The sequence below is a fragment of the Ictalurus punctatus genome, chromosome 27 (genome assembly GCF_001660625.3).
Source record: "Ictalurus punctatus breed USDA103 chromosome 27, Coco_2.0, whole genome shotgun sequence".
In the NCBI taxonomy this organism is placed as follows: Eukaryota; Metazoa; Chordata; class Actinopteri; order Siluriformes; family Ictaluridae; genus Ictalurus; species Ictalurus punctatus.
The window spans coordinates 11,998,084-12,025,000 of record NC_030442.2 but is presented as its reverse complement, the minus strand read 5'-3'; the positions used below and the strand labels follow the sequence as shown (position 1 = coordinate 12,025,000).

General features: G+C 39.1%; 1 protein-coding gene across 5 annotated transcripts in view; it reads right to left on the bottom strand.

Annotated features, from left to right (window-relative positions):
• map2k5 (mitogen-activated protein kinase kinase 5) overlaps positions 1 to 26,917 on the bottom strand; it is a 64,555-nt gene that overhangs the window by 32,962 nt on the left and 4,676 nt on the right. For 4 of the 5 annotated variants that reach the window (XR_001810945.2, XM_017459171.2, XM_017459173.2 and 1 more), the window contains exons 4-16: positions 19,523 to 19,592; positions 17,982 to 18,022; positions 17,192 to 17,259; positions 16,518 to 16,569; positions 13,754 to 13,818; positions 9,301 to 9,340; positions 7,971 to 8,039; positions 6,561 to 6,642; positions 6,346 to 6,407; positions 6,013 to 6,061; positions 4,997 to 5,070; positions 4,319 to 4,369; positions 2,761 to 2,832 (exon numbers count right to left, since the gene is read on the bottom strand). Coding sequence is in view for 4 of the 5 variants with exons in the window: in XM_017459171.2 (XP_017314660.1) it covers positions 2,761 to 2,832; positions 4,319 to 4,369; positions 4,997 to 5,070; positions 6,013 to 6,061; positions 6,346 to 6,407; positions 6,561 to 6,642; positions 7,971 to 8,039; positions 9,301 to 9,340; positions 13,754 to 13,818; positions 16,518 to 16,569; positions 17,192 to 17,259; positions 17,982 to 18,022; positions 19,523 to 19,592 (795 nt within the window). In the remaining variant the exon portion in view is untranslated. The remainder of the gene's footprint in view (positions 1 to 2,760; positions 2,833 to 4,318; positions 4,370 to 4,996; positions 5,071 to 6,012; positions 6,062 to 6,345; positions 6,408 to 6,560; positions 6,643 to 7,970; positions 8,040 to 9,300; positions 9,341 to 13,753; positions 13,819 to 16,517; positions 16,570 to 17,191; positions 17,260 to 17,981; positions 18,023 to 19,522; positions 19,593 to 26,917) is intronic. The other variant, XM_017459172.2, reaches the window with a different exon arrangement.

The window sequence follows — 26,917 nt, the reverse complement described above, 5'->3', positions numbered from 1 at the left end:
TAATCGATACAGGTTTAAGTAAACAGCTTTCCTCAAATTCTATTGCACACACACACTATAGATCCATTTTTCTGTTTAAAATTTTAAATAGTTATGCACATCTGCAATAGATGGGTGCGTGGGGGCTCCAGTAGTGAAGGAGACAATGAGTGAAAAGAGGAACTGTGCGCATGCATGCATGCATGCGTGTGTGTGTGTGCGTGTGTGTGTGTGTGCGCGTGTGTGTGCGCGCGCATAGGTCTTTACTGCAGTCAGTGGGAGATTCTGAGTGTGATCCATGCATAGCTGTAGGCCAACATCTGTTTGGACAGGCTGCCTGCAGGGACTATTAATATCTCTTAGCTAACAGACACACACACACACACACACACACACACACACTAAAGTTCATAGCAGCAATGAATTGTAACACATGCTCGCACACCCAAAACAATCTTGAGCTTAACCATGCTGACACACACACCACAGATGTTTCTATTGTGTAAACTGCCTGAAGTGTGTGTTTGGTGCTTGTATTAAAAGCTTCATGCTTTGAATAGGGATGAGAAAAATAATCAAACTGTAAATATGTTGTGTTTCTCACTTTAAAAAGGTTCTGCAGCGATGCAATGCTGTGTCACGAATAACACCTGATGGATCGGGTGTGACGCGACCCGACCTGCCGCAGAGGTTTACTGGATTACCGCTGTATGCAGAAGCACACCACAGCAACTTGCCCACAATTCCACCTTTTATTTTATTAAAAAACGACACATCATGCTTTGTAGCAGCCTATATTTACATGTAATGTTGTGGAACGCTTCTCCCTCTCTTGGTACAGAGAAAACTGGAAGTGTAAACACCTCGGTCCTGAAGACTCTGAAGTCGGAAAACTTTGTAACTGACTGTTACAAAGCGCTGACACCTGAGACGCCGTCCAGAAGCGTTTAATAAACATCTCCTTCATCATATCAAAGATGATGTTTTTTTCTTTGTTAAATAACAACACACTTAAATAAAAAATCTGTTTATGATTAGGCTTAGATTGCATGGCGCATCTGCCATACAAGAACACTTACTATAGAAATGATAAAGTCAGGACTACTGTCAGAGCTGTGCTGTTATAGAAAATTAACCAGCACCACCTGATTTGAGAAAATCATTGTAAAACACATATGGTTTAAACTTATTTTTAAAAAGCATTATTTTTTTTATTACTATTACTGTCATTGGGAAGTCGCTTTGGATAAAAGCATCTGCTAAATGAATACATTTTAATGTAAATGTACTGTCACCATCCTAAGCAAGGAAATATATGTAGAGGGAATATCATAATTTTTATTTGATTTTATTTATCAACTAACAGCAATTTCTCTCTCACATATTGAGCTACCCTTTATATTATTATTTTCCCAGGATACAACTAAAGGTTTGCCATCCAACTTAACTTCATTCATGAATAATTTGCATCATTGAGCAGAATCCCAAATGGCTTCTTATTCACCTATTCACTATGTGCACTATGTAGGGTATAAAATAATGGCATTGCAGATCAGCTTCAGCTAGCAGCATGACTCCGGTAATGTCTGTTAGAAATTGCTCTCCTGACATGCAATATCACCTCTAGCACACATAGTTTAGGGTTTTTAACTACATATATTAAAAGATGCATTAAAAAAAAAAAAAAAAAAGTGCAATTTTTCCAACAGACCTCGAGGATATTAGGAGACAAAAACTGAATGTGGGATCTTAAACAAATGTTTTAAAATACATATATATTATTACGAAAATTATGAATAGTATTCAAACTGTGACATTGTTGTGATGGTACTATAAATGCATGAACTGTAACAATCTAAATTCAAGACAAATTCTGAGATCAGCAGAGAGCATGAGCTGTTCTGTGAACTATATAAACTCAGCAAAAAAAAGAAACGCCCCTTTTTCAGGAGACTGAATTTTAAAGATAATTTTGAAAGTCCAAATAAGCTTTACAGATCTTTATTGAAAAGGGTTCAACAATGTTTTTCATGCTTGTTCAATGAACCATAAACAATTATTACACATACACCTGTGGAACAGTCCTTAAGACACAAACAGTTTACAGGCGTTAGGCGATTAAGGTCACAGTTATAATAACTTAGGACACTAAAGAGACCTTTCTACTGACTCTGAAAAACACCAGAAGAAAGATGGCTAGGTTCCTGCTCACCTGCGTGAACATGCCATAGGCCTGCTGCAGGGAGACATGAGGACTGCAGATGTGTCCAGAGCAATAAACTGCAATGTCTGTAATGTAAGACGCCTAAGACAGTGCTACACGGAGACAGGAAGGACAGCTGATCGTCCTCGCAGTGGAAAATGACATGTAACCGTGTGTGTCCCTCAGACGTGATGGAGAACTTGCAAATGCCTTGGTGGAAGAGTGGACTAACATCTCTCAGCAAGAACTGACAAATCTGGTGCAGTCCATGAGGATGAGATGCACTGTAGTACTTAAAGCAGCTGGAGGCCACCAGATACTCACTGTTACTTTTAATACTGACCCCCCGCTTTGTTCAGGGACTCATTATTCCATTTTTGTTCAATAAATGTCTGTGAAACTTGTTCAGTTAAAGTCTCCGATGTTGAATCTTTTTATGTTAATACAAATATTTACACATGCTAAGAAATTTGCAGGAAATAAAAGTAGTTGAATGTGAGAGGACATTTCTTTTTTGCTGATTTTACAGTACATATAATGACCAAAAAAAAAAAAAAAAAAAAGAGAGAAGGCTTTACCTCCATGAAAGAGATTCCTAAACTCCATACATCTGAATGAATTCCGTATTGTTCCCCTGATATTCTCTCTGGCTGAAAAACACACACATGAACATAATATATTAGAACAAAATGTCATTTAATTTGTTGGCCATTTTGGGTGTGGGGAAACTGGTGTGTATTAAGTACAATTACCTGATATCTAAACTGAATGGTTGTTTTATCAGATAAACCAACCATATAAGTGACTGTAATGCATCTGTTGCTGTAGTTTATCAGCCCCACACTACCCTGTTCATCAATGGAGGACTTGCCTAATAAAGTGGCCCAAAAACATAGTGTTTAAAATCTCCAACATTGGCGCTACACCTGATACGTACATTACCATGTCGTTGTCACTGCTGTATGGAGAACGGTCTACTCCTCAGGTTCTTGTGGCAGTCCAGGACAAATCTTGCATTGTAGTGGTGTAACATAATGGCAGTATCTGTATCTACATCTGTTTAGTGCTCCAAATATCCATATTTGTATTTAAACCAGAAGTGGGCATGGTCTAAACCAGAAGGCTTTGTTGTTTGGGATAACTGGAAATGTCAGCACTGTCAGCATAGTCTAATTCAACTAGATGGACCAGTAGTTTGATTTAACTGTCTGTATGAGTAGCCTAATTAAAAAATACCACAACCTGGACCAGGCAGTTACTAAGGATGAATGAACGAACAGTAAATGCATGGTGTCTTTGTTTGTCGCTCAAGCTTTATATCCGATTGCTCACTTGTGCTTGTCCTATTCATATTTGTACCTTTTAAGGACACATTATCGGTTCATTCTGAATAACGTATTCGCGTTTGACTGCATATGATACATCTACAAATGCACCTATCTGTATGTGAATCTGATCAAATTGCAACTCTTAGGAGGCACTGTACACTAAGATGTAAGATGTATATCCATTGCATGCTGTATGTTGAGTGAGAGATTTATATCAAATTCCTTGTAGTTCTGCGATACAGAGCTCTCAGTGGCCTTTCACACTCTAATATGCCATACTGACCTAATCACGGATAGAACAGCTGCAACCTGAATAAACTTCATTACTGAACACTTGTGTGCCAGACCTCAGGGAGAACAACTGAGAGAGGACATGATATCATTTAATTTACAAATCATATCCCTTATTCCACACACGCACCCTGCTGGGTTGCTAATAAAGAGCAGACGGAGAGTAATGTGTGTGTTTGGCTAGGATCAGCGTTTAACATCACAGTCACCCTTTTGAAAGCTGTGAACCACTGAAACCTTTTCAAATAAACGTTTATACCGTTACATATAACCACTGGGATCACTGAAACTCAATTACAGTATCTAACTTCGCAAAGTTCAATGCTGCTATGATGATAAAGACATTCCGTAAAAATGTCACAGGTATAAACGATGCCTCTTTCGGACACCGTGAATGCTTGAACTGTTCATTTCATCTCTCAAGGTCTTCATCTGAAGCCCAGCCTCATCTGAATAGCTTGCTTACAAGGTTATAAAACTGAAAGAAGACTCAATTCCTCATTGAGAGATCACTTACCGCCATATATGCATTGGTTCCGACATAGGTTTTGGCGATAGAGTTTACCAGCTGCAGAGAAGAGCAGAAACACAGCAATTTTGTCAATGATGATCTAACTCAGCAAAAACTCAGACCCATGTTTGTATGATTATAGGAGGAGAAGTGCACACACACATACACGCACGCACACACACACACACACACACACACACACACACACACACACACACACGTATGCACACCAACACCTCAACTGTAGGTCAGGCACACGCTGTATGAATACTAATTAAAGGTGAAGTGTGTGGGTTTAATTGTTAGACGCGTGTGTGTGTGTTTTCAAGATGGGGTAGAAGATGCGGTTATTGTCACCACACACACGCTCACACTAAATTTAAATGCACCTGTGGTCAGTGTAGTAATTAGAGAGCTGAGAGACACATGAGTGATGAAGATGGGGTTAGAGAGTGAAGAGACTGATCCCCAATGGGAACACAGGACTGACAGGCAACAATGAAAGAAGAGAATGAAGAGATCACGCCTGATAGGACAATGCATATCTGATTGGAACATGCCTGAAAATAGGCTTTCTTTCTCTCTCTCTCTCTCTCTCTCTCTCTCTCTCTCTCTCTCTCTCTCACACACACACACACACACACACATATGAAGACACAGTTCAGTTAAAAGAGCAGGACGTACTTGTGTGCTGACTCCAAAGTCACACAGTTTTACTTGACCTCTTGTGTTAACGAGCATGTTGGAAGGCTTCACATCTGCACAGAAGCCAGACACTGTCTATTACTCACTTTATTTGACTTTATTTTGTAAAATAATGAACCTTAGAGACAGTTTTTAGTCAATCAGGTCATTTGAAATGTCTAGTAGTACAGTGAACGGCCTAGTGATGTGCACAGATATTCGAATACCCGGTAATCCTCTGAAATCGCCATTTGGTTATTCGTTATGCAGAACGTCCATATAAAAAGCAGTGAAAAAATATGAAAAAGAAAAGCCTCATCTGGAAATAATTTGATGCAGAGAGCAGCACTCATGGTGTGCATTGGACGGCGGGTGTTCTTATACTCTCATGTGGGCCACGAGATATGATATGGGACCAAGAGGCAATACACTTTCCAATAATGTGCAGAATAATTCCATTACAAGTCTTAAACTGCAACAGGGTACTTCAGGGTAGCAATTAAGCCCATGTTACACCAGAAGCAAAACCTCAACTGATCCTCAATGCTTTCCACACCAGTCACTGCTTTCACTTTTATTTCTGTTACTGGTTTAATAAATATTCCATGTAGATAGATGTACTTACAGACCAATATAAACCTCCATTTCCAATGGGATCGTATAAATATTAGTCTTCCAAAACTCTGTGGCAGTTCGAACTTTCAAGAAGTCTGAATTTGAACCAATGTCAGAGTCTGCGCTGCAGCAGCAGGGCTACAGGCTGAAATATTGAGCTGCCATTCAGTAAAGACGACATCATTTAGTAAAGCTTGGGCTCGGCGTTTAAGAGTTCTGTTCATTACTTCTCTATATTGCGTCTGTCAGATACAAACACATGCAGCACCATCAAAAACAACGTTTAACTGCGGTGGAAAAATGATGCAAGATTAAATATGGTTCAACTGAAAGTCCATTAACTCTTAGAGATATCAGAATAGTCAAATATTCAAATTTGAGAAGAGACTCAAATTGCTCACCTCTATGCAAAATCTTCAGGCTCCACAAATACGTCAGTCCTTTCACCACCTAGACAAGCATTTAGATCCACAATTACAGCACATTTTATCAACTTTACAAAACATGTCTCTTTTTAGATTGATCAAAGTAAAAAACTAATTTTAAGAAACTGTCACAACACTTAACAGACCATCAAGTTCTTTCAGGCAAATTCAAGCCATGCAATTATTTTTAATGATCACCAGTTTACCAAGAAAAGAGCCTGAGAAGTGTACAGGGTTACGGAGTGCTTCCAACAGACCAGGCCAGGAGTCCCAGAGAGCATTAATAAAAATAATAAAGAAGAGACTCACTGCTACAGCAATCCGGCCCAGGACATGCTCTGGAATCCTCCTGTACACATCCAGAGACCCACCTACAGACAGAAACATACATGCATTTAAAAAAGGCGCATCCACATAAATTATGTAAAAATAATTTACTCAATTACAAGCAACAATATACATAACCGAAGAGCTGTGTCTCGTCAATATACACACAATCTAACTATTGATTAAATTAAACTTACCATCCATAAACTCAGTGCATATAGATATTCGGTTCTCCACAAAGAAAGCACTGTAGAACTTTATGATGTATGGCGAGTCACACTGTAAACCAAAGAAATAATGCATCAGACAAGATGAAACCCTCATGATCAGACGTTGAAGTATTTTAAAAAAAACTTACATCACAGAAACTGAGAAAGAGAAATATATACAGTCCCCTGTTAAAATATTGGAATGGCAAGGCTAATTCTTTTGTTTTTTGCTTCATTTACATGTAGATGTAGATGTGTGAAACAACTTGGAACATGGCACCTTTTGTTTGAACCCACCCAGTATTCAAGTGATCAAAAATATTTTGGATATTGGAGTATATAGGAGCATGTGACTGACAGGTGTTTCTTGTTGCCCAGGTATGCCCTGGTAGATTAATTGTTTATACAATGAACAGCTCTGAATGTCTACTCTTGGTTTAAGCCCTGGGTTGTACCTGTGAATACTGCCTTCTTGTTAAAAAACAATAAACCAACATGAAGAACAGAGAGATGTCTATGGGAAAATCAATCAGAACAATCACACAAGCATTGGGCATAGACAGTACAACAATTTGGAACATCCTGAAAAAGAAAGAAACCACTGGTGTACAAACAACCAGACATCGAACAGGTCAGCCCAGGAAAACAGCAGCGGTTGAAGACTGAGGAAGAAGACTTCAAGTGCAGATATATAGAGGCCATACCACAAGATGCAAAGCACTCATCAGCAGTAAAAATAGAAGAAAGCCAGAGTGGAATTTGTAAAGAAATAAATAGATGAGCCACAAAAGTTCTGGAACCATGATTAACCTCTACCAAAGTGATGGACAGGCCGAAATATGGAGAAAGAAAGGCTCTACTCATGATCCAAATTATATACGAGCTCATCGGTCAAGCATGGTGGAGGTAGTGTCATAGCTTGGGCTTGCATGGCTGCTTCTGGATCATGCTCATTAATCTTTATTGATGTAATTCGTGATGGTAGCAGCAGAATGAATTCAGAAGTCTGCAGAATCAACTTACAGAGAAATGCATCCAAATTAATTGGGAGGAACTTCATCATGCAGTGACCCAAAACACACTGCCTAAACAATCACCAACTGAAAGAAGTCACAGCACAAATCATCACAATAGAAGAATGCAACAGTTTGGTGATAACAGTGGGTCACTGGCCTGAAGCAGTTATTACACACAAGGGATATGCAACCAAATATTAAATGTTATTTACTGTATATTTCTCGAAGAGTATCTGTTCCTATACTTTTGCTCACCTAAAAATTGGGTGGTCTGCTGCCACGTTCCAAGTTGATTGGCTCTTCCTTTCCAATACTTTTGGAGGGTAGTGTGTGTGTGAGAGAGAGAGAGAGAATATATATTAGAGAGGAAAAAGATTCTGACCTTGTAAAGGATCTCCAGTTCAGACATGATCTGTTTCTGCAGTTCCGCTGTGATATCAAGAGGAATGACCTACAATGCACATAATACATAGGCTTCTTTACAATAAGACTCTTCTGTTTTATACACATAGCCACAAAATCAGCTAACATATACTCTTGAAACATTTTAAAATAAATATCAAATTCCTCTGTATTCAGTAGTTGTATAACAAAAGAGTGCTTTCTGGAAAGATCTTAAACACAGACAGGAAATAAAACGTGGAATAGCACTGCTGAATAGTCAGTAGTTTAACACCAATACTGAAGTGTATCTATCGGCCGCTATCTCTCCCACTCGATCACTTTCTCGCTCCCTCTTCCTTGGCTCAACAGAGTGGAAAAACACATGTAATGTAGCCTCAGATTAGCTAAAATGCTTCTTTAGTTAAGGTTAGATCAGCATCCTCCCATTGAAATAATTGATTACAGGTAAGGCAGTAAGGCTGAGGCCGTGCCGTTACCCCTCAGTGGAGAGAGATCGTTTACGGCAGCTAGGCATTCCCGCTTCAGCAGTACACAGCACAGCAGAGAACTGGGCCACGCCAGCCAAAGATCAGAGTACACGCCGAAAGACGAGAGATGGAACATAGCAGCAAGACAGGAGATACGGCGAGAGAGACAGAGAGAGAGAGAGAGAGAGAGAGAGAGAGAGAGAGAGAGAGAGAGAGAGAGAGAGAGAAAAGAAGGACAGGGAGACAGACAGAGAGGAATAGACAGACAGACAGAGACAGACAGACAGACAAAGAGACAGAAGAATAGACTGACAGAGAGAAAGACAAGAGACAGAAACAGAAATAGACAGATAGGAGAAAGAGAGGAACAGACAGACAGACAGAAACATACACAGAGACAGACAGAGAGAGTGGGAGACAGACATAAAGGCAGACAGATGACAGAGGAACAAAGAGAAACAGAGTGAGAAACAGACAGACAGAAAGAAAGATAAAGAGAAAGACAGTGGGAAAATGAGACCGAGAAAGAGAGGAAAGTGCAGAGATGGAGAAAGTAAAGATGTGAGACAGTCAGGATCACGGGGCCTTCAGTGAGCTTAACTTCAGCTGTCGAGTGATGGACTGCTACATTTACTCCTTCTGCCCTCCAATTAGTATGCCCCTATTAACAGCAGGTTAACAGTCATTTATCATTATCTGCCATGGATAACTCTATAAACAAACACACACACACACGCATGCACACACAGGGCAAATTAAACACCCACTCTTGAACCACTTCTCCCTCCTTGTTATGAGAGCTTATACACATCTGTAAAATAAAGCTGTGCCTCCTCTTACCTTCACTGCTAGAACCCTCTTCCCCAGGAGATGGTACGCTCTATTAGAAAAGAGAGAGTGTCAGTTTTTTTTTTTACAGTCACACATAGTAACTGCACATAGATAAGTTAGTCAATCCTGTACAAAGAAAATTTTAATACTGAAAGAAAGAAAACATTCACCATCAGTAGCATTTATCGTTCAGAAAGTCTACATGTATAACATAATATATATAGAATAAATATGTGCTCTGGTAATAATCAGTAATCAGTAGTCAGTCAGTAATATATGAGGTACACACTTCTACGTTATGAGCCAGATTAACAACATAGCAATTACTTAAATATACTACATAAACACACGAGTATGGTGATGCTGTGTATGAAGGAAATGGATTGAGAAGGAATACAAAGTTGTGATCAACAGGTGTGTGTTAGAGAAAGTGAACACATATAGACAGACATGCTTGTGTGTGCTGCTGGAAGTAAAGAACACAAAGTAACAGTGTGTACGTAGCATTCTGTCCATCGTCTCTTCTTTCCTCTCTGACGCAATTAGCACACGCTTGCATACGTATTCGATTATGTGAGTGATTAATGTGGAAAAGATGGCTGATCTAGGTTCTGCTCCAGACACCTTGTAAATGCCACAGCCCTTTAATTAATGACACTTCTATGTGACGGGCCGGCTAACGTGCCTCATTTAGACCAGGGACATTCAATCCAGCTTGACCCGTCAGCGCCGAGCGGGTAGACATTACCTTGAAAGACTCCACCGCATCTTCTGGCGTGCACTCGTGAACTTGTTTTTTGGGGACACAAGCCATTTGAAATGTTATGATGGAGCCAATTCCAGGAAATTATACTCTATATCTAAATGGAGACAAGACAAGTCCCAAACTGATGTCTGAAAGCATCATGCAGAAAAAATATTTTTTATATCATTTGCAATCAATCTATAATTGCGTAAAGCATCTCGACATAGTTTCCCTTCTAGCTGCAATTAAATGTAGTTTAATGAAGGTACTGATGCTTAAATTTGGCAAGAGTTAACCAATATGGGAAATATTCCAGGAGCAAAGGAAATACACTGAATTAGTAAACAGGAAGTGATGTGGCTGGAATTTTTTATGCATATTAAAGCTGAAATATAGCCATGTCCTAATTCCAAACAACATAACAAAAGAGGACGTCACATCGCAACTCACCAGCGTACACAATTATTCTGTAATAGGTAACGTATAACAAGGTTTTGCTTGCTTGCTCTAGATCTAGTCTCTGTCCTTGACCTCTGTCAGCCACCCAATAGGACGAATGATTGAAGGCTGACAGGTCCGAGGTCAGGGTAACGTAACCGTAGCGACAGTTGGGAACTGCTCCTGACCGCGGTAAACGTGTCTCTATACAGTGTGTTATTTAAACTTCAGAGCCTGCTGTAATGAAAGCTCCGTCATGTACTATTCATGGGCCTCTCAGTGGCAGCCATGCGAACACACATACACAGGTTTGGGTTACAGAAGGCACCAGACCATACACTCTCTCCATCTCTGACTCCCTCGCTCACCTGAGATGACCCGTGGCCAGGTGTTGACCTCGGCCAGAGAGAGCAGAGAGTGCAGAGCAGAGAGAAAAGAGAGAGAGAGAGAGAGAGAGAGAGAGAGAGAGAGAGAGAGAGAGAGAGTGCAGAGCAGAGAGAAAAGAGAGAGAGAGAGAGAGAGAGAGAGAGAGAGAGAGAGAGAGAGAGAGAGAGAGAGAGAGGGAGAGAGGGAGAGAGAAACTGCACAGAGTAGAAGGAGAGACAGAGGGCATGATGATGAGATTAGCATGAGGTCATGGTCTCAATTTTTCAATACACACAGATAGATCACATAACACTGACTGGCTTGTTATTCACGGTAACAAATAGTTGATTGGAAAATTAAAATATTTATTTCTGCACCGAATCTTATATCTCCCCCTTAATTCCTATGTTATATAGATGTCACAAATGTCATATTTTCCCTTAAACTTAGCTAAATTCTTTACATTATTTCCATCTCTCTACCCACTCTCTCAAAGTATGAGTTTTTTATTCAGTTGATGATTAATTTGTTTTTAATTTGATTCAGACACCATTATTTTTCAATTAAGAATCAGTCCAATACATTAAACAGCAATTCAACAGTGTGAATATTACAATGCATTAAAAACATTCCTAAAACACTTCCCCTAATATTCTAGTGCACATTTCTCATTATTAATGCCGTACCTGTACTGTACTCATACTGAGGAATGCAGAGAGTAAAATCAGAATTTGGTTTATTTTAGTATTTAAAAGTGGTTTTGACCAATGCAATCGATGCTGATTTTTAGTACTTCTTTATATAATTAAGAAAATGGTATAATAATATATACAAGAATATAATGTTATAAACATAACCAAACATCAGCCTCAAATTCTTTGGACTTTTTTGACGTTTTTCCAGGAAAAATGTGTATAAAAATACAAAAACAAAAGTAGAATTTCTTCTCAGAACTGCCCCATATCATTTTATTATAACTATAAAACAGCAGACAATAAAACACCGTATACACACTTGCACATTTCCACTACACACAGTGCTGGCTGTAATGACTCATTGAAAATGACCTACAAAAAAAAAAAAAAAAAAAAAAATAGACTAATGAACAAATTAGGACTCCTAAAAGGTCTTTAACGCACATTTTTAGTGCACAGTTCGGTTTAGTCAGGAATGGCTCCTCTTTTTTTTTTTTTTTTTGAACCACGAGAGTCCACAGGATTCAGAGCACTTAGGCTTTACTGTCCAATAAAGTGGCGATCACAACAGGCTGAGATCACAGCACAGTCTGGACCACAGCAATAAACCACAGGGTGCGTATTGATCTATTACTGGATCAACATCGCAGAACAATAACCCTGTACTGCCGTCTAATCGTCAGTGGCCACCATTCATAAACATGATCCGGGGTTTAAAGGCCGAGGCCGAGATCATGGCCCGTTCACGGCCCGTTCACACATCATCACTGGGTTGCCAGGTACTCAGGGCTATTCAAGCTGGTGAACTCGCACACGGAGGTTGGCTAGGACATATGATAAAATGCAAAGCAAGATAGCTTGCGTCCGTTTTCCAAATGTACTTTCAAACACCCTGGAGGCGTAGCTGGATTGTCTTATTTTTGTAAACGTGTGGGGGTAAGCAAGAGGCATGCTCTGACACAAAATAACAGTACACCTGGAAGCACAGCAGGTTAGGTGAACACATTTACTTTTTTTAAGGAAAGCAATTTAAGTGAATACCCCAGGCACTGTAGTGTAGCGTGGTGTGATGGTTACAGAAGTGTTTATTTTACATAGCGCAGACAGACTGTGTATGTGTATAGTAAAGGTGACCAAGGACAGCGCTTGTAGATATATGGCTACATGGCCTTGTTATTCCCGTGACACACTCTGAATTACATTGTCAAATTTCAGTTAGTAGATGAAACACCAACCAAACGTATTTACATTTGCCCTCAATAAATAGCCAAAACATTAACCTGTGAGAGTATTCTCAATGACGTGTGTGTAAATACCACGGATATGAACGGACGCCTAAGCGTAAAACAACCCACAATTAATCTCCACATACTGAAAACAAACCAGTTCTTAAGAGTCCTGGAGCTGAAGTTGGCTCAGTATACTGATCAGCAGGCCCACGTCAATCAGGTCAAGAAATACCAGCTTCTTATTGTTGTTACTAGTTTATTATTATTGGGGACAATAATGGGATGGACGGATTTTCTGTGAAGCTCAGGTTGCAGCATAGACTTTTCTTTAAATAAACAAATATGAATCCTACTGGAACAATTTCCACCATCTTTCTGATTTATTGTCATGTCATGATATAATCCCCAATCAGGTCTTGACTTTAAATACCACAACCTACAGAATATATACCCAAATTTTGCCCATCTTAATATATAGTGTCCATCTTATTTTATACACTTGCATATTACAGAGCAGACATGAATTATTTTCATTTTATTCCAATCAAATGAGTTTAGCTGAATGATGAATGGTCATATCTATACTATTCACAGTATCCATCAAAAACAACCTAAATTAGTTCAGGTTCTCAATCATAAAGTATTTCAGCTGATAGCAGTCAGCAGTGAATAGGTGTCCTGTCATGTTATCCGTTTGGTAGCAGTAGATCATTCGGGTAATAGAAACTGGCTTCACGGGAGTCAAACTGAATCAATTTCATTCCTTAGCGCCAAAAATCGATATTACCCGCATTTGGCAACCTTCACTTTATAAAATAAATAATCATCCCAGCCCCAGCTGCCTGTCAGAGGCTTTGAGCAGGCTGAGTGGACACCAGACTATTGAGTGAGTGTGGAGTGTAGGGAAGATGAGAATATTATAACTAAGCAAGATACAGTACATGTCATTTTGCTTCAATTACAATGTGTTCATAGTAAAGAGCACTCACTTGTATACGGTTCCCCCATTTCCATGGCCAAGCTGCTCCTGGTACTGGATGTCTTGTTCATTTATCTTAAAGATTAAAGCGAGAGAGAGAGAGAGAGCGTGAGAGAGCAAGAGAGAGAGAGAGAGAGAGAGAGAGAGAGAGAGAGAGAGAGAGAGAGAGAGAGAGAGAGAAATGAACGATAGATACAGAAAGGAGAAAGGACACACAGCCATAAAATAGAAAGATGTCACTAGGGAACAGAAATATCTGGGGGAGGAAAGATGCAACCACAGGCCATAAACAACGGGTTCGGCTCTTGGGTCATTTCAAGAGGAGCAGCGGAGCGGGATCAATAACAACATTTGCTGTCCAATTTAGAAAAGGACAAGTTTGGAGGCGGGAAAGATGGCAAAACTAACGACCATTTGTTTACCTGTGCTGTCTTGCTTAACTCTGACAAAGGCTGTCAAAACGTGTATAAAACAGTTTGGCCCCCTGCTGACACCGGTGAGCTACAGGGAGAAGTTTGTCCTCTACTAGCAAGATACACAGACTGACCTCCTTCCACTCCAACACACATAAAACGTGAAAAATCTCCTCAAACCAACACAGATTTCTGGATGTCTGAACATAAGTTTTGGCAGTCTAACTATAAAGAACATAAATTTATTTAAGGTCTACATTAAGAATGTGAATTCACACAATTAATAAACCAAGGTCTGTTAAGAAAACCATGGCACAGGTTGTTTGACAGGAGAAATGCTCACAAATACAACGGTTCAGTGCTGTGGGAAGACTTGGCTGATCTGTTCGATGTCTGATTGTTAGTACACCAGTGGTTTCCTTCTTTTTCAACATTTTAAATTGCTGTATCGGCTATGCCCGTTGGCTCAGATTGATTTTCGCACTCTTCTCAACTTCAACATGGCTTTCTTTTCTCCCATACACAGCTCTCTGGTCTTCATGTTGGTTTATCCGTTTTAACAACAAATGCAGTCTTTACGGGTGAAACCCAGGGCTCAAACCATTCAGAGCTATTAATTGTTTCAACAACAGGGCACATCTGGGCAGCAAGAAACACCTGTCTGTCACACGTTCCAATATTTTTGATCACTTAAAAAATGGGTGGGTTCAAATAAAAGGTGTCAAGTTCTAAGTTGTTTAATACATGTAGATGTAAATATCAGGAAATGAAAGTTGAAATTCTGATCGTCTCTGATTCAGAGAGGGGACTGTATGTATATAAATGCATACATCCCATTAAGAGGCGTTTGATCTGATTGTCTGATCAGGGTGACAGCACGTCAATAACACTGATAGTGTGAAGCAAGTATTTTCCCCCCACACAGCTGAGGCCAAAACTAAGTTAATGCCTTACTGTCAAGCTTCATTTTAACTGGGAAATATGGAACTGACTCCAGTGACGGTCCATTGATTAGGGGTGTGTGGGTGGTACTAGAGGCCACAGCTCCCCTGCTTGTGCTTGTTACAGGTGTCACATGGGGGCCTGATTTACTTAATTGTCTATCTGACACTGGCATCTCCACACTGACACATGTCGTGCTGCTGGACAGAGAAGAGAAGCTCAGAGCAGCAGAATATAGATAATACAGATACCAGTTAGTCAAGATAAAGCTCTCAAATGGACCATGTAGAAAAGGGACGTGAACTGTTTTTCAATAGGCACTCAATAACACTCTATTGATATACGTGCGCACCGCGGTCAGTAGCACACAGCGAGTCATGTCACATGCCAAGTACTGTAATAGATTAACTGATAATACATAAACTGCCATTCCTTTAGGATTTCACAGAATTTTTGATTAAAAAAAACCAGCTCAAGCTGAGTTTCAGATATGCTGACAGATCAGATTATCCATAGGGCTCCTAAATTTTTCAGTGCTACTTAAAAATGTCACGTAATATTTTAGATTATAATATAAAAATACTTCAAAATAAGTCACAAGTATCGAAACTTGTCTCCTTATGCTTATTCTACAGAGGAACAAAAAAAAAACTACCACACAATTTGTAATATCAAAATTTGTTTACTTTAAAGTTGTTTCAATTTTGGGTGTGTTTCCCCCTACTTTTTCTTGTATTTGCACCCCCCCCCCCCCATTTGTGTGAACATATCTGCTATCCTAATAAGTCACAATGTGCTTCTTGTGCAATAAGGAGCTTGGTCCTGTAAGAAAACATAGTTCATGCTAGAGATTTTACTTCATTTAAAATAATTGTGATGGGCAGTGGGATGGGTATCAACTAACAGCGAGGATGCAGAACTTATATATGGCAAAAACGTTAATAAAAGCATTATTTCTTGTGTCATTCCCAAAGATGACCGGTAATGCTGGTAATATTAAAAGATGAATAAAGTCAATACACAGTATATCTGTATATCAATGGATAATGAGGAACGCAAAGACTAAGAATAGTTTAAAACCTTATAATTGATACAGGATACAACTGAGCAGTCAAGCGATTAAGGGCCTGACTCAAGGACACAACAGCAGCAGCATAGGGATTTAAATTTCTCATCAGTAGCCCAATACCTTAACCACTCATATCAAATGAAGATTTCTTATGGAATTGCAGACACCCTGCGTATACGATAAAGTGGCTAAGACGCTGGTGGAGAATTTTAATAACTCACCAACACACTTATATAGTGAAGTAAGAAAAACTGTACTGTAGATACATAAGCGTATCAGGAAAAGCAGTCAATCATGTTTATCAAAACAATATATTGAGAACATATAAAGAGTGTATAGAATTTCAATACCTGGCCATTGGTCAGTATCTTTTTCAGCTCTGCAGAGGATTTCTTTAAACTGCTAAGCAGAAACAACATGTAAGGGTAGAACATCATTTTCACTTTCTATTCAATAATTTCTATATAAGACAAATTACACCTAGTAAATAGGACGTTTAATGAAGAGCTCCCACTCACGCCCTAATATAATTTTAAGTCAATTCTGCTAAATCTGTGTGGAGAAGCCAGATCCCAGGTGTGAATTAATCTAGATCAATGTTCTTCTTTATCAGTGTAGTGTTCCCTGCTCGAGCTCACCTGAGTCATCTTGTAAGGAAGCTGATAACTGGCTGCTTAATTGAGTTAGGCGCACTGGAGTGGGAACACACACCAGCCTTCACAGACTAGGAGTGAATAAAGCAGGTCTAAATGTGGTCAGAATAGCCAAAATAAAGCACCACATGGCCCTGAGGTAGTTAATGGGAGCTCATTTGTACAAGTGGTGGCTGGATCACTAGTTTTTTATTTGTACCCAGGTTCAATTTAAACCTGGCCAAATGTTTCTCCAGAATGCACAGGCTGTCTTTAAGGTCTGTAGCTCTTCACTGCTAAGCTCTAACAAGAGGAACGGTCAAATGAAAGGAAGTAATTGGATAGAATAAATTTGCCGTGTAAATTTATGTTTAAATCCCAGTCCGACTCACCTGTTGCTGGACAGAGACTCGGCAGGAGAGGATCCCCGGCTGCTGGACGAGCCATGGCGTGTGTTCACCTAAAAGAAGAGAAAGACCATCAACACCCTCGCCTAATTGTGACAAAATTCAACAACAAACCCACAGGTCACTGGGGCAAAGAAAATTAAAGAGAGGGAAAGAAAGAGACAGTGGTGCAAAATTAAAGCTGGCTTCTGAAGAAGAATAATTACAAACCAACATGACGTCCTTTATTTTTCATTCAAAAGGAAGGTTTACAAGGCTAGTTGTTCTTAGATCTACATCTCACCAACTGGGACCAATAAAAAAAAAAAAGAGAGAGAAAACAGAAGTGACTAAAAATAACTAGCCTAATTGAGGTCTTTAGGTTATGGTGACTAGTCCAGCAAAGCAGCGATTTGCTTGTTAATTAGTATCATTTAAATGTATACAGCTTCCACCACAGTTTAAAGCCAATTAACTTTCGATTAAAACAAAGGACAAAACTAAAAAAAGATTACAAAGACTTAGTACAAACCAAATGCTGGACTGTGATTTGGTTGACACAGAAATATACATCATGTAAGTATATGAAAGCAGCACATTCATGACTAATGACTGAATGATGAAGAATGGAATACGAGAGGAAACCCAACTTTTCTAAATCTCTTGGAGGACAAAAGAAGAGATGAAAATGTAAAATAAGAGACACAAAGTACAAATGTCTCGACTCCAATTGACATTTCAATAAGTGGTACACAGCAGGACGTGACGTTTCAGAAACAATCATGGATATGCCTACCTTCAGGCCGTGGATGTTCCGGTTCCCAGGAGTCTTGCCGGCTGCAAAAGTAATTGGTCTGGATTGTAAGGCACATCAGGGTCAGAGAAGGAGACGCAATAAAGGAATATTTGAAATACTTTTGGCAGAAAATGGGGCTGAGCAAAAAGTTTAAATAATTAAAGAGGAATTCCACTGATTTTTCTGAGATGCTACATTATTCGCTCATTGAGAAAAGTCATTCCGATCGTTTAGATGAAATAGGCAACACTTTAAGAGAAACGTACAAAGAAATGTGCACAATGGGGGAAATAGGAACAAGGGATTGGAAGCGTTTAAACCTCTGAAATGTACCTCTGAAAGTTATTACACGAATGATTACAAATACATTACCTAAAGCCTTGGAGACTTTTTAGGCTAATTTTATGTTAAAGGTTTGTGTAAACTATAAACTAGTGTTTCGCTGTTACTGCGATTCATGCTCTCAAACCTAGTCTCCAGGGGTGGACAAATCAGTAGCCAGGTCACCTGGGACAAACAGATTTTTTTATCTGGACTATTAGCTTTTAGTAGTTTTATTACTATTTTTTACTCATCGTTACCCAATGGATTAATTACCATGCACAAATCAGAGATGATCTTTTCATAATCAGGAAAGGAACATGGGGTGAAAGAAAATAAAGTGTATCAAGTGCATCATATGAAAATGTAGTCACTTCACGGTTATACATACGAAGATAAAAGAAAGAAGCTAGCCTGAATTATATTTTTACGTGTAATGTGAGGACAGAACAACCCAGCTCATAAGCAAAACCTTCGGCAATAACTTTGTAGCAACGAGATGTACCTTTTTCAGGAAATGAATCGCACTATGGCTACACAGTCATCCCCTAGCTTGCCATAAAATGACTACATTGCCTTGTACCCCTGTCGCTGTGGTTTTAGTACATTTACTTATCTGTGTGTTAGCTAATGAATTTATCATTTGTCCACTGATGAATTCGGAAAACCATGATGAACATTTGTGTTATTACTATATATGTTATTACTATAATTAAGTAACATGGAAGGTGGAAACAAACAACATTTTAGTGTTATCAACATTACATAACAACTAGAAGAGGGATGTAGCCAAACAAACTGCTAGTTATAGAAATCATTACCCATGTTTCACATCATAAACCATTTAAAGAGTCTCCAGATTTAAACACACTGCATGACTGTTGTCGTTTTGACAAGTGGATTCTGATGGCACTTTGAAAAAGTCTGTGGCTTTCCCTTTTAAAGCTCACTGCAGAGACATGATGTGGAAAAGTTTTTAAACAAACAAGACTACATGTTACACCTACTGTAACCTAGAAAATTACAAACTATGATTTCACCCAAAAGCCAAGAAGCAAATGTTATTTTAGATTAGTTTCTGAAAGCAGCGAGTTTTCCACACTACATTGAATTGCAGTATGAACTACAGTATCTGAAATGACCAGATTAGCTTTGAGCAGACTCAGGTTTAACTGGAATTCCACAGGAATGGCACAGACACAGACACGTATTTCACTAACCTCGAGGAAAGATCTGCAGTGGCTCAGGTAGCAGTCCATTCATGCGCTGTTCCATCACTGTATTGCAGTACTATATAAACACACACACACACACAAGAGTTTTATAGTTCTTTGTTTTATGGATCTTGATGGTCATAGGATGTGCTGGATCAAGTGCTATTTTATATGCCTCTAAATAATCAGGGAGTAAGCCATATATTTAAATTAAACCAATTCATGCATATTGTCAAAATACTAGACTTTTTTTTAGAAGTTTATTTCAACACTCGCTATCTTTTTAATCTATCTATCTATCTATCTATCTATCTATCTATCTATATATATATATATATATATATATATATATATATATATATATATATATATATATAATATTATATTATATTATATATATATATATATATATATATATATATATACACACACACACACACACACATATATATAAATAAAATCACTGTATTATTCATTTTAAAATTGTAATACAGTAAATATAAATATTCTACACACCCCTGTTAAAGTGGCAGGTTTTTGTGATGTAAAAATTTCAAAGATAAATTATCACCTTTAATATGATATAGCAACCAGCTATATTGAAAAACAAATAGAAGCGAACGAAAAACAAACAGGAACATTTTACTAAAAACAAAAAAAGAAAATGAAAAAACTTACAATAATCTGGTTGCGTAAGTGTGCTTAACCTTTTGCTTGTTATGCAGCACTCAATCTTTTTGGATAGGAGTCTACAAATTATCTTGATCTGGCAATTATATTCTACTTTTCCTTGCAAAAATGCTCCAAATCTATCAAATTGTTAGGGGATCTCCTGTGCACAGCCCTCTTCAAGTCATTCCACAGGTTTTAGATTTAGACCTGGGCTCGGTCTGGACATTTCAATTGATGCTTACGTTAATGGAACCATCTGGCTCTGAGACGGGTCGCCCCGCCTTTCTGTCGAGCACAAGACCTTTGTATCCAGACACAGGCCCCGATCACACACAATCAACCTACTGCAACCACAAATCCAGACGGAGGTGTCCGGGGGAGGGACGGCTATGTGTCTGTGTGCGAGTGAGTATAGGAGCTTAAAAATGAACACAGTAATTTGACACAATATAAAAATAAAAAAAAGTATAAGCTTCCGGTGTTGATACAAAAGACTAACATTTGTTGGATGACCAAAATTGGAGCAACTAGCCAATATGAACATGTAATTGAGAAGCTAGGGCATAAAATATGTTGTAATTAATGTTACAGTAAAACAAGAACACATTTGTCCTCTACCACACAGGTCTAACAGGTGTGTAGATTCCTGCAAAACTGGGGCATTAGAGCAGTTTCCCAACTCAGTCCTTATGGAACCCGAATCATAAACAGACTTTATCAAGGTGTTTGGATTTGGGCTGAAAATGATTTCTGTAGGAAAGTATATCTACAGGACCATGACAGATTATTAATGTGTTAGAGCCATGTAGTCAGTACTCTGCAGAACTTGATGACCTATTTTCAGATTTCTTGGGAGCAAGAGTAGAAGACCTGCAGCGCTGGCACCGAAGATGTTGTGCAGCTTGTTAAAAAAAAAAAAAAGTGGAAATGGAAATAAATGTCTGAGGACTGAGGAGATAGAGGAAAAAGAAGAAAAAAAGCAAGGAGTACAACATAACAGAAGATGGAGACAATAAGGTATGAAGTAAGGAGAAGGAGAAAACCAAGAAGACAGCAAGAAAGGAGAAAAGAAGATGACATTAACTGACAATCACCAAACAGGTCAAGGACAACTATGAAGACCTTAAAACCTTCAAACCTAAACCGCAGCATTTCTGAATAAGCATTGCGACACAAAAACTCCTGAATTTAGCAAGAGTAGAATTAATCCAAAATGGCATAATTTCCAAATTACTTAAAAACAACAGGCCTCATTTATCAAGCTGGACATGAATGGATATATTTGATTAATTTTATCATTTGTATGAGCATTTGCACAAAAACATTGGTATTCATGAAAATCCTGTAAATTCAGAAAACCTTTTGTATCCTAGTCCTGCTCCTGAGTGTGTGTAAATTTATTTGCACGGAAACTAACTAATTTAAACACCTCGATTGATTGGCTTTGAAAATTCAATTCGCTTACATCTTTTTTTTTTTTTTTAGACCTGTCGTTTCATATACCCCTAAAGGGTATTAAGGAAATATCAGCCAGTCGACCAAAATCCATTTTAACACAAATAAGGCTAGTTGTTCAATTTAGATGAAAGAAAAAAAAGCAGGGTGTGCTGGTCTGTGCAGATGGCAGCTGTAAGCCAAGGCTTGGCTTAAATGGCAGAATTGATATTACTGGAAGAGTTAGCACATTATGCCCTTAAGAGGCAGAAGATATTTAGAGACTGGGATTTTTTTTTAAATGAAAGCTGGCTTATAAATCGGTTCAGTTTGACATGGCATCTGGTCAATTGTAAAAAGCTTAGTCATGGTTTGATGACAATAAATGTAACTATAAATATTAAAAGTACAACATACTATTCATTAATTAAACAAACATTTTAATCATTGGCAAATCGCTGTGGTATAAGAGGAATGGAACACCGTTATAGAGAAAACAACTTCGTTGTAACAGTTAATTTTACTGTGCTGCACTAACCTGCCCCGTCGTTGATTACTTTCCTATACTAGCATGCCCCTGTCGTGTTTTGTTCCTTACTTATTTCACTTGCAATTATAACAGTTCTCTTTCTAACTCTGCTAAATATAATCATCTTTTTATCAATCCTAAATTGGACTGAACGGGACTGGTGAGAAGTAGAACAGGGCCAGGACAGCAAATCTGTCTCTGCAGTTTTCTCGCACTTCTTTATGCAAAGCAGTCAGAGCCAGTAGTGCATTTCTTTCCTTCTCCTGTGTGTGTGTGTGTGTGTGTGTGTGTGTGTGTGTATGTGTGTGAGATAAATACATAAGTGTACATGAAGGCACGCTGTAGAAGCAGAGCTGCTGCAGCTGTTCTATTAAATGCCCTATTTATCACTGTCACCTCACAACTGCCTCTCTCTCCTCCCACACTTCTCTCTTTCCATAACACTCACTCTCTCTCTCTCGTTCTCGCAATCGCCTCCAGCAATGTGCCTCTTCCGAAAAAATGTGTGTTCAGACACTTACACCTTTAATTTTCCGCTCCACTTCTTTATTGATTAGGGGCACAATTACAGACTAATCTGTAGCAGTGTATTAAAAGAAATCCCCCTTTGTTGGACAATAACTAAAGGCATTTTGATCAGAGGCTGAATGCTCTGTGCCAGAGGGGACACTCGGACCAGACCCTTCTCCTGCTGGCATCATTAACACACCCAGAATAGAGCGCTCCTCAATTAGTGAACTGAGACTGGAGGAAAAGAGGAGTGTGTGATAGTGCATGTTGTACTAGACACTGAGAGCTTAAAGGTTAAATGCAAGGTTATGTACTAAATATATGTATATATATATACACACACACACACACACACACATACACACGGTCATATATAAACATATATACATACATGGTCATGTGAAAAAAATAAGTACACCCCATGGAAATTGTTGGCTTTTTTTGACACATTTGGACAAGCAAACATATTAATAAGGCGATACACGCTATCGAATGACACATACAAGTGACATTTTGTAGTAATATTCAGTGTCTTGCCCAAGGACACTTTGGTATGTGGAGTCACGTGGGCTGGGAATCGAAACGCCAACCCTACGATTAGTGAACAACCTGCTCTACCACCTGAACCACAGCCGCCCTTGGGTCGTCCCAGCAAATTCAGCCCAAGCGCAGACCGTCTGATGTAAAAAGAAATCTCCAAGAATCCCAACATTTCATCGTAGGATCTGCTAGTAAGTCTGGCAACTGCTGGTGTCAAAGTGCATGCTACAATCAGAAAGAGACTGCACAAATTTGACCTGCATCGGAGGCCTGCCATGAAAAAGCCTTTGAAATGACTGTGAAAAAATAAGTATATATAAGAATATATATATGTTTCACTAATATTTTCCCCATACTTTATTCTTGTCTTGTTTGCAGCATTCTTAATCACAAAGCTACGTCTCAAATCGGGAGTATTTCAAGGACAATGGAGACGTACAGAAATTTCTTGCCTACGTAGCCTTCAAAGCAGCCGTCTCTCAACTCCTACCAGTTCAACATAATAGATGTCCCTTCATCTGGAATTAATGACATCAAAGCAATTCATACACACACATCTCACCGGAGACCAAACAGCCGTGTAGGCAAAAGACCACCACGTTCGACAACGAATAAAATGATTGCGCGCGTTAAACTTCTATACATTGCAGTAAACCTGTGACGTATGTGTTTTACATTCCCTGTACAATTCACTTCCTTACACACTGGGTTTCCTTCCAAAAGGCGTACAAACCATAATAATAAGGAAAAACCCAAGCTTTCACAATCACCACTTTTTGCTTCTCTTGCATGTTTTATGGTTCCAAATAGACATCTGTGATGTAGTGCGATTTGCATTTAGAAAACACTCAGTCTGGTGAAGCGGATCAGCAACTGGTGTAAAAAAAATAAATCAAAAATTCCACCTTTCCATTTAAAATCAGAAATAGTGATTATTGAGCCTGTGGCTAGCATAGTGACTGTGAGCTGATAGGGGGTAAGAGACAACACCAGCTGAAAGTGGATTTTGAAAAATTCCTCTGCGCAGAGGGGGGCATACTTCTAATGAGGCGGATCTTTAAGTACTGAATAATATATAATAAAAGTTGATAGTTCATTTAGTTTCTGCTGCACTTCAGAGAGAAACGTTCACAAGTCATTACTCCCGACATCCGCAATGTGAACAGTAAGTATTGAGGAATGCATTTAATATTGGCTCTGAGGGAAAACATGAAAACAATACACTAAACAAGGACAAAAGGACAAAATATTACACCACAAGAGTCCAGTACATTGTTTTTTCAGATTAAAACAAACACTAACACCTGCACGTTTTAGGCATTCATTTCATTCAATAAATAATTAGTGACTTCCACGAATTAAATATGTACCATTAATCAACGTGCATCTCTGTAACTCCATCATTAACTAGCATGTCTCTGTGGTCAATCCACTTGTTTCTAAACCATTCTTCTGAAAAGTCTATTTAAAAATTACATGGCGTCAGTACAGAGGACATACTGAAGAGCCTTTGTGCCTGTTAGTCTCTGTAAAGGATGTGTGGCCACCATACCTGTTAGTCAGGTGTAACTTGTGCCTAGTGATGGAGGTTCTGCTACGGTCAGTCTCAATCAAGGAGGGGTGTCCTCTGTGCCTCTCATTCCCAGTGAAGGAGGTGTGGCCTATACGCCCTTCTGGCCCAGTGAAGGAGGTGCGGCCTATACGCCCGTCTGACCCAGTGAAGGAGGTGCGGCCTATACGCCCTTCTGGCCCAGTGAAGGAGGTGCGGCCTATACGCCCGTCTGACCCAGTGAAGGAGGTGCGGCCTATACGCCCGTCTGACCCAGTGAAGGAGGTGCGGCCTATACGCCCGTCTGACCCAGTGAAGGAGGTGCGGCCTATACGCCCGTCTGACCCAGTGAAGGAGGTGCGGCCTATACGCCCGTCTGACCCAGTGAAGGAGGTGCGGTCTATACGCCCGTCTGACCCAGTGAAGGAGGTGTGGCCTATACGCCCGTCTGACCCAGTGAAGGAGGCATGGTCTCTCACTCATTATGGCAAACAAACCTCTTTAAGAAAAATGTATCTACTTGCACAATTCATACTGTCCAAAACTGCTTTAAATACATTTTGACAGACTTGTTGCCTGCTTTAATTGGATCTTTCATACATTAATATAATCGTTGACCATGTAAGCACTGCATTTTCTTGGAAGATGTGATATCGGGTGAGATTATCGTAAAATAGTAACAAATATAGAATACAGAAATACATAAAGGCTTTTCTCATGAAAGACCATCTTTCATGTTTTGAAAAGCCCAGCATCATCACCACCAGCGTGTGGGCAAATACGATCTGAACTCAGTGTACTACAGTGTACTACAGAGTGTTAGCAGTATGAATATTATTACATGCTTGTTCACAAAAAATCCTCCAATTAATAGGCAGCATTATCAGTTAGCGACTGGCTCTGGGCTCATTTGTGACTTCACGCCTTGAGTAAAGAAACAGAAATGTAATTTGACGCTTTGCTCCATCGTGCATGCTTAATGCCATGCTGGCACACGAGCCTGCCAGGGGTCACGGGTTGCCATGGCTACATCAATTGTTACAACCAAAAAAAGGGGAAGATGAAGATAAAGAGATAAGAAAACACAGCTACTTGTTATCCCTGCCAATCTGCCATGTAATGAGAAGATTTTGCCCAAGGGTGAATAGATGTACAATAAGAGATTTTAATAGCTTTCCTTTCTAACAAAAACACTCCCAAGACTAAATAGTTCGACTGAAACCAGGCAATGGTTCACACAATAGTCTGAGGTCAGTAATTATAATTCCTTGGGAACATAAATACTTTGATATAAAGGAACAGATACTTTCAAATACATTTTTTATCTTTTTAATTTTTTCCTGAAAGCATTATTCACCTTGCACATAAACTCATTTTAGTGAAAGGAAAAACACTTTAGGTTATAAAGATTGATTATATTTATATATGTGCAATACACACAATGTTTATCCATTAGAAATAGTTCTAGTCTGTTTTGATTTGTTCTGCTCGTAAGAGCAAAATAAGAGTCATTACCAAAATAAGAGTAAAATAATAGCCATTACTAGAGATGCCACTGTATGAAAATTTCATATCACGATTATCATGACCAAAACTATCATGGTTATCAGTATTATCACGGTATTGTTAACGTGCTGAAAATGTACAGAAAATACTGATACACACACTGAAATCGTTTAAACAGGTCTTATATTTGACTATAAAGAAGTTGTCACTAGGCTTGATGCGATCATTTAGTTCAGTTGGAGAACATGGCGGAAGGCAGTGACGGCGATCGTGAGATTTTCGAACCTTCCAATGGGACCAAATCCGAAGTGTGGTCATATTTTGTATTTTATAAAAATGCTGAGAGAAACTTAACAGAAAATGGTAACTCTGTCTGTAGAACTTGCCAGAAGAAAGATGCTGCGAAAGGGGGCTTTGGCACCTCGTTGGTGCTTTTCCCTCTTTTCCCCGTCGCTTTTAAATTGCTTATGAATGCCCGTGGGGCCGGGAGCATTTTACTTTCGCTTTAGATTTAGCGGCAAGTCAGAGGCAGCACAACAACAAGGAGTGTGCAATGACAAACTCGTTTATATTAAACCAAATCTTCCACCATCGTCTTGTCAGTCGGCTCATCTCGCCCTACCCGTCAGTCGGGTCGGCTCGCTCTTCCCATCAGTCGGTT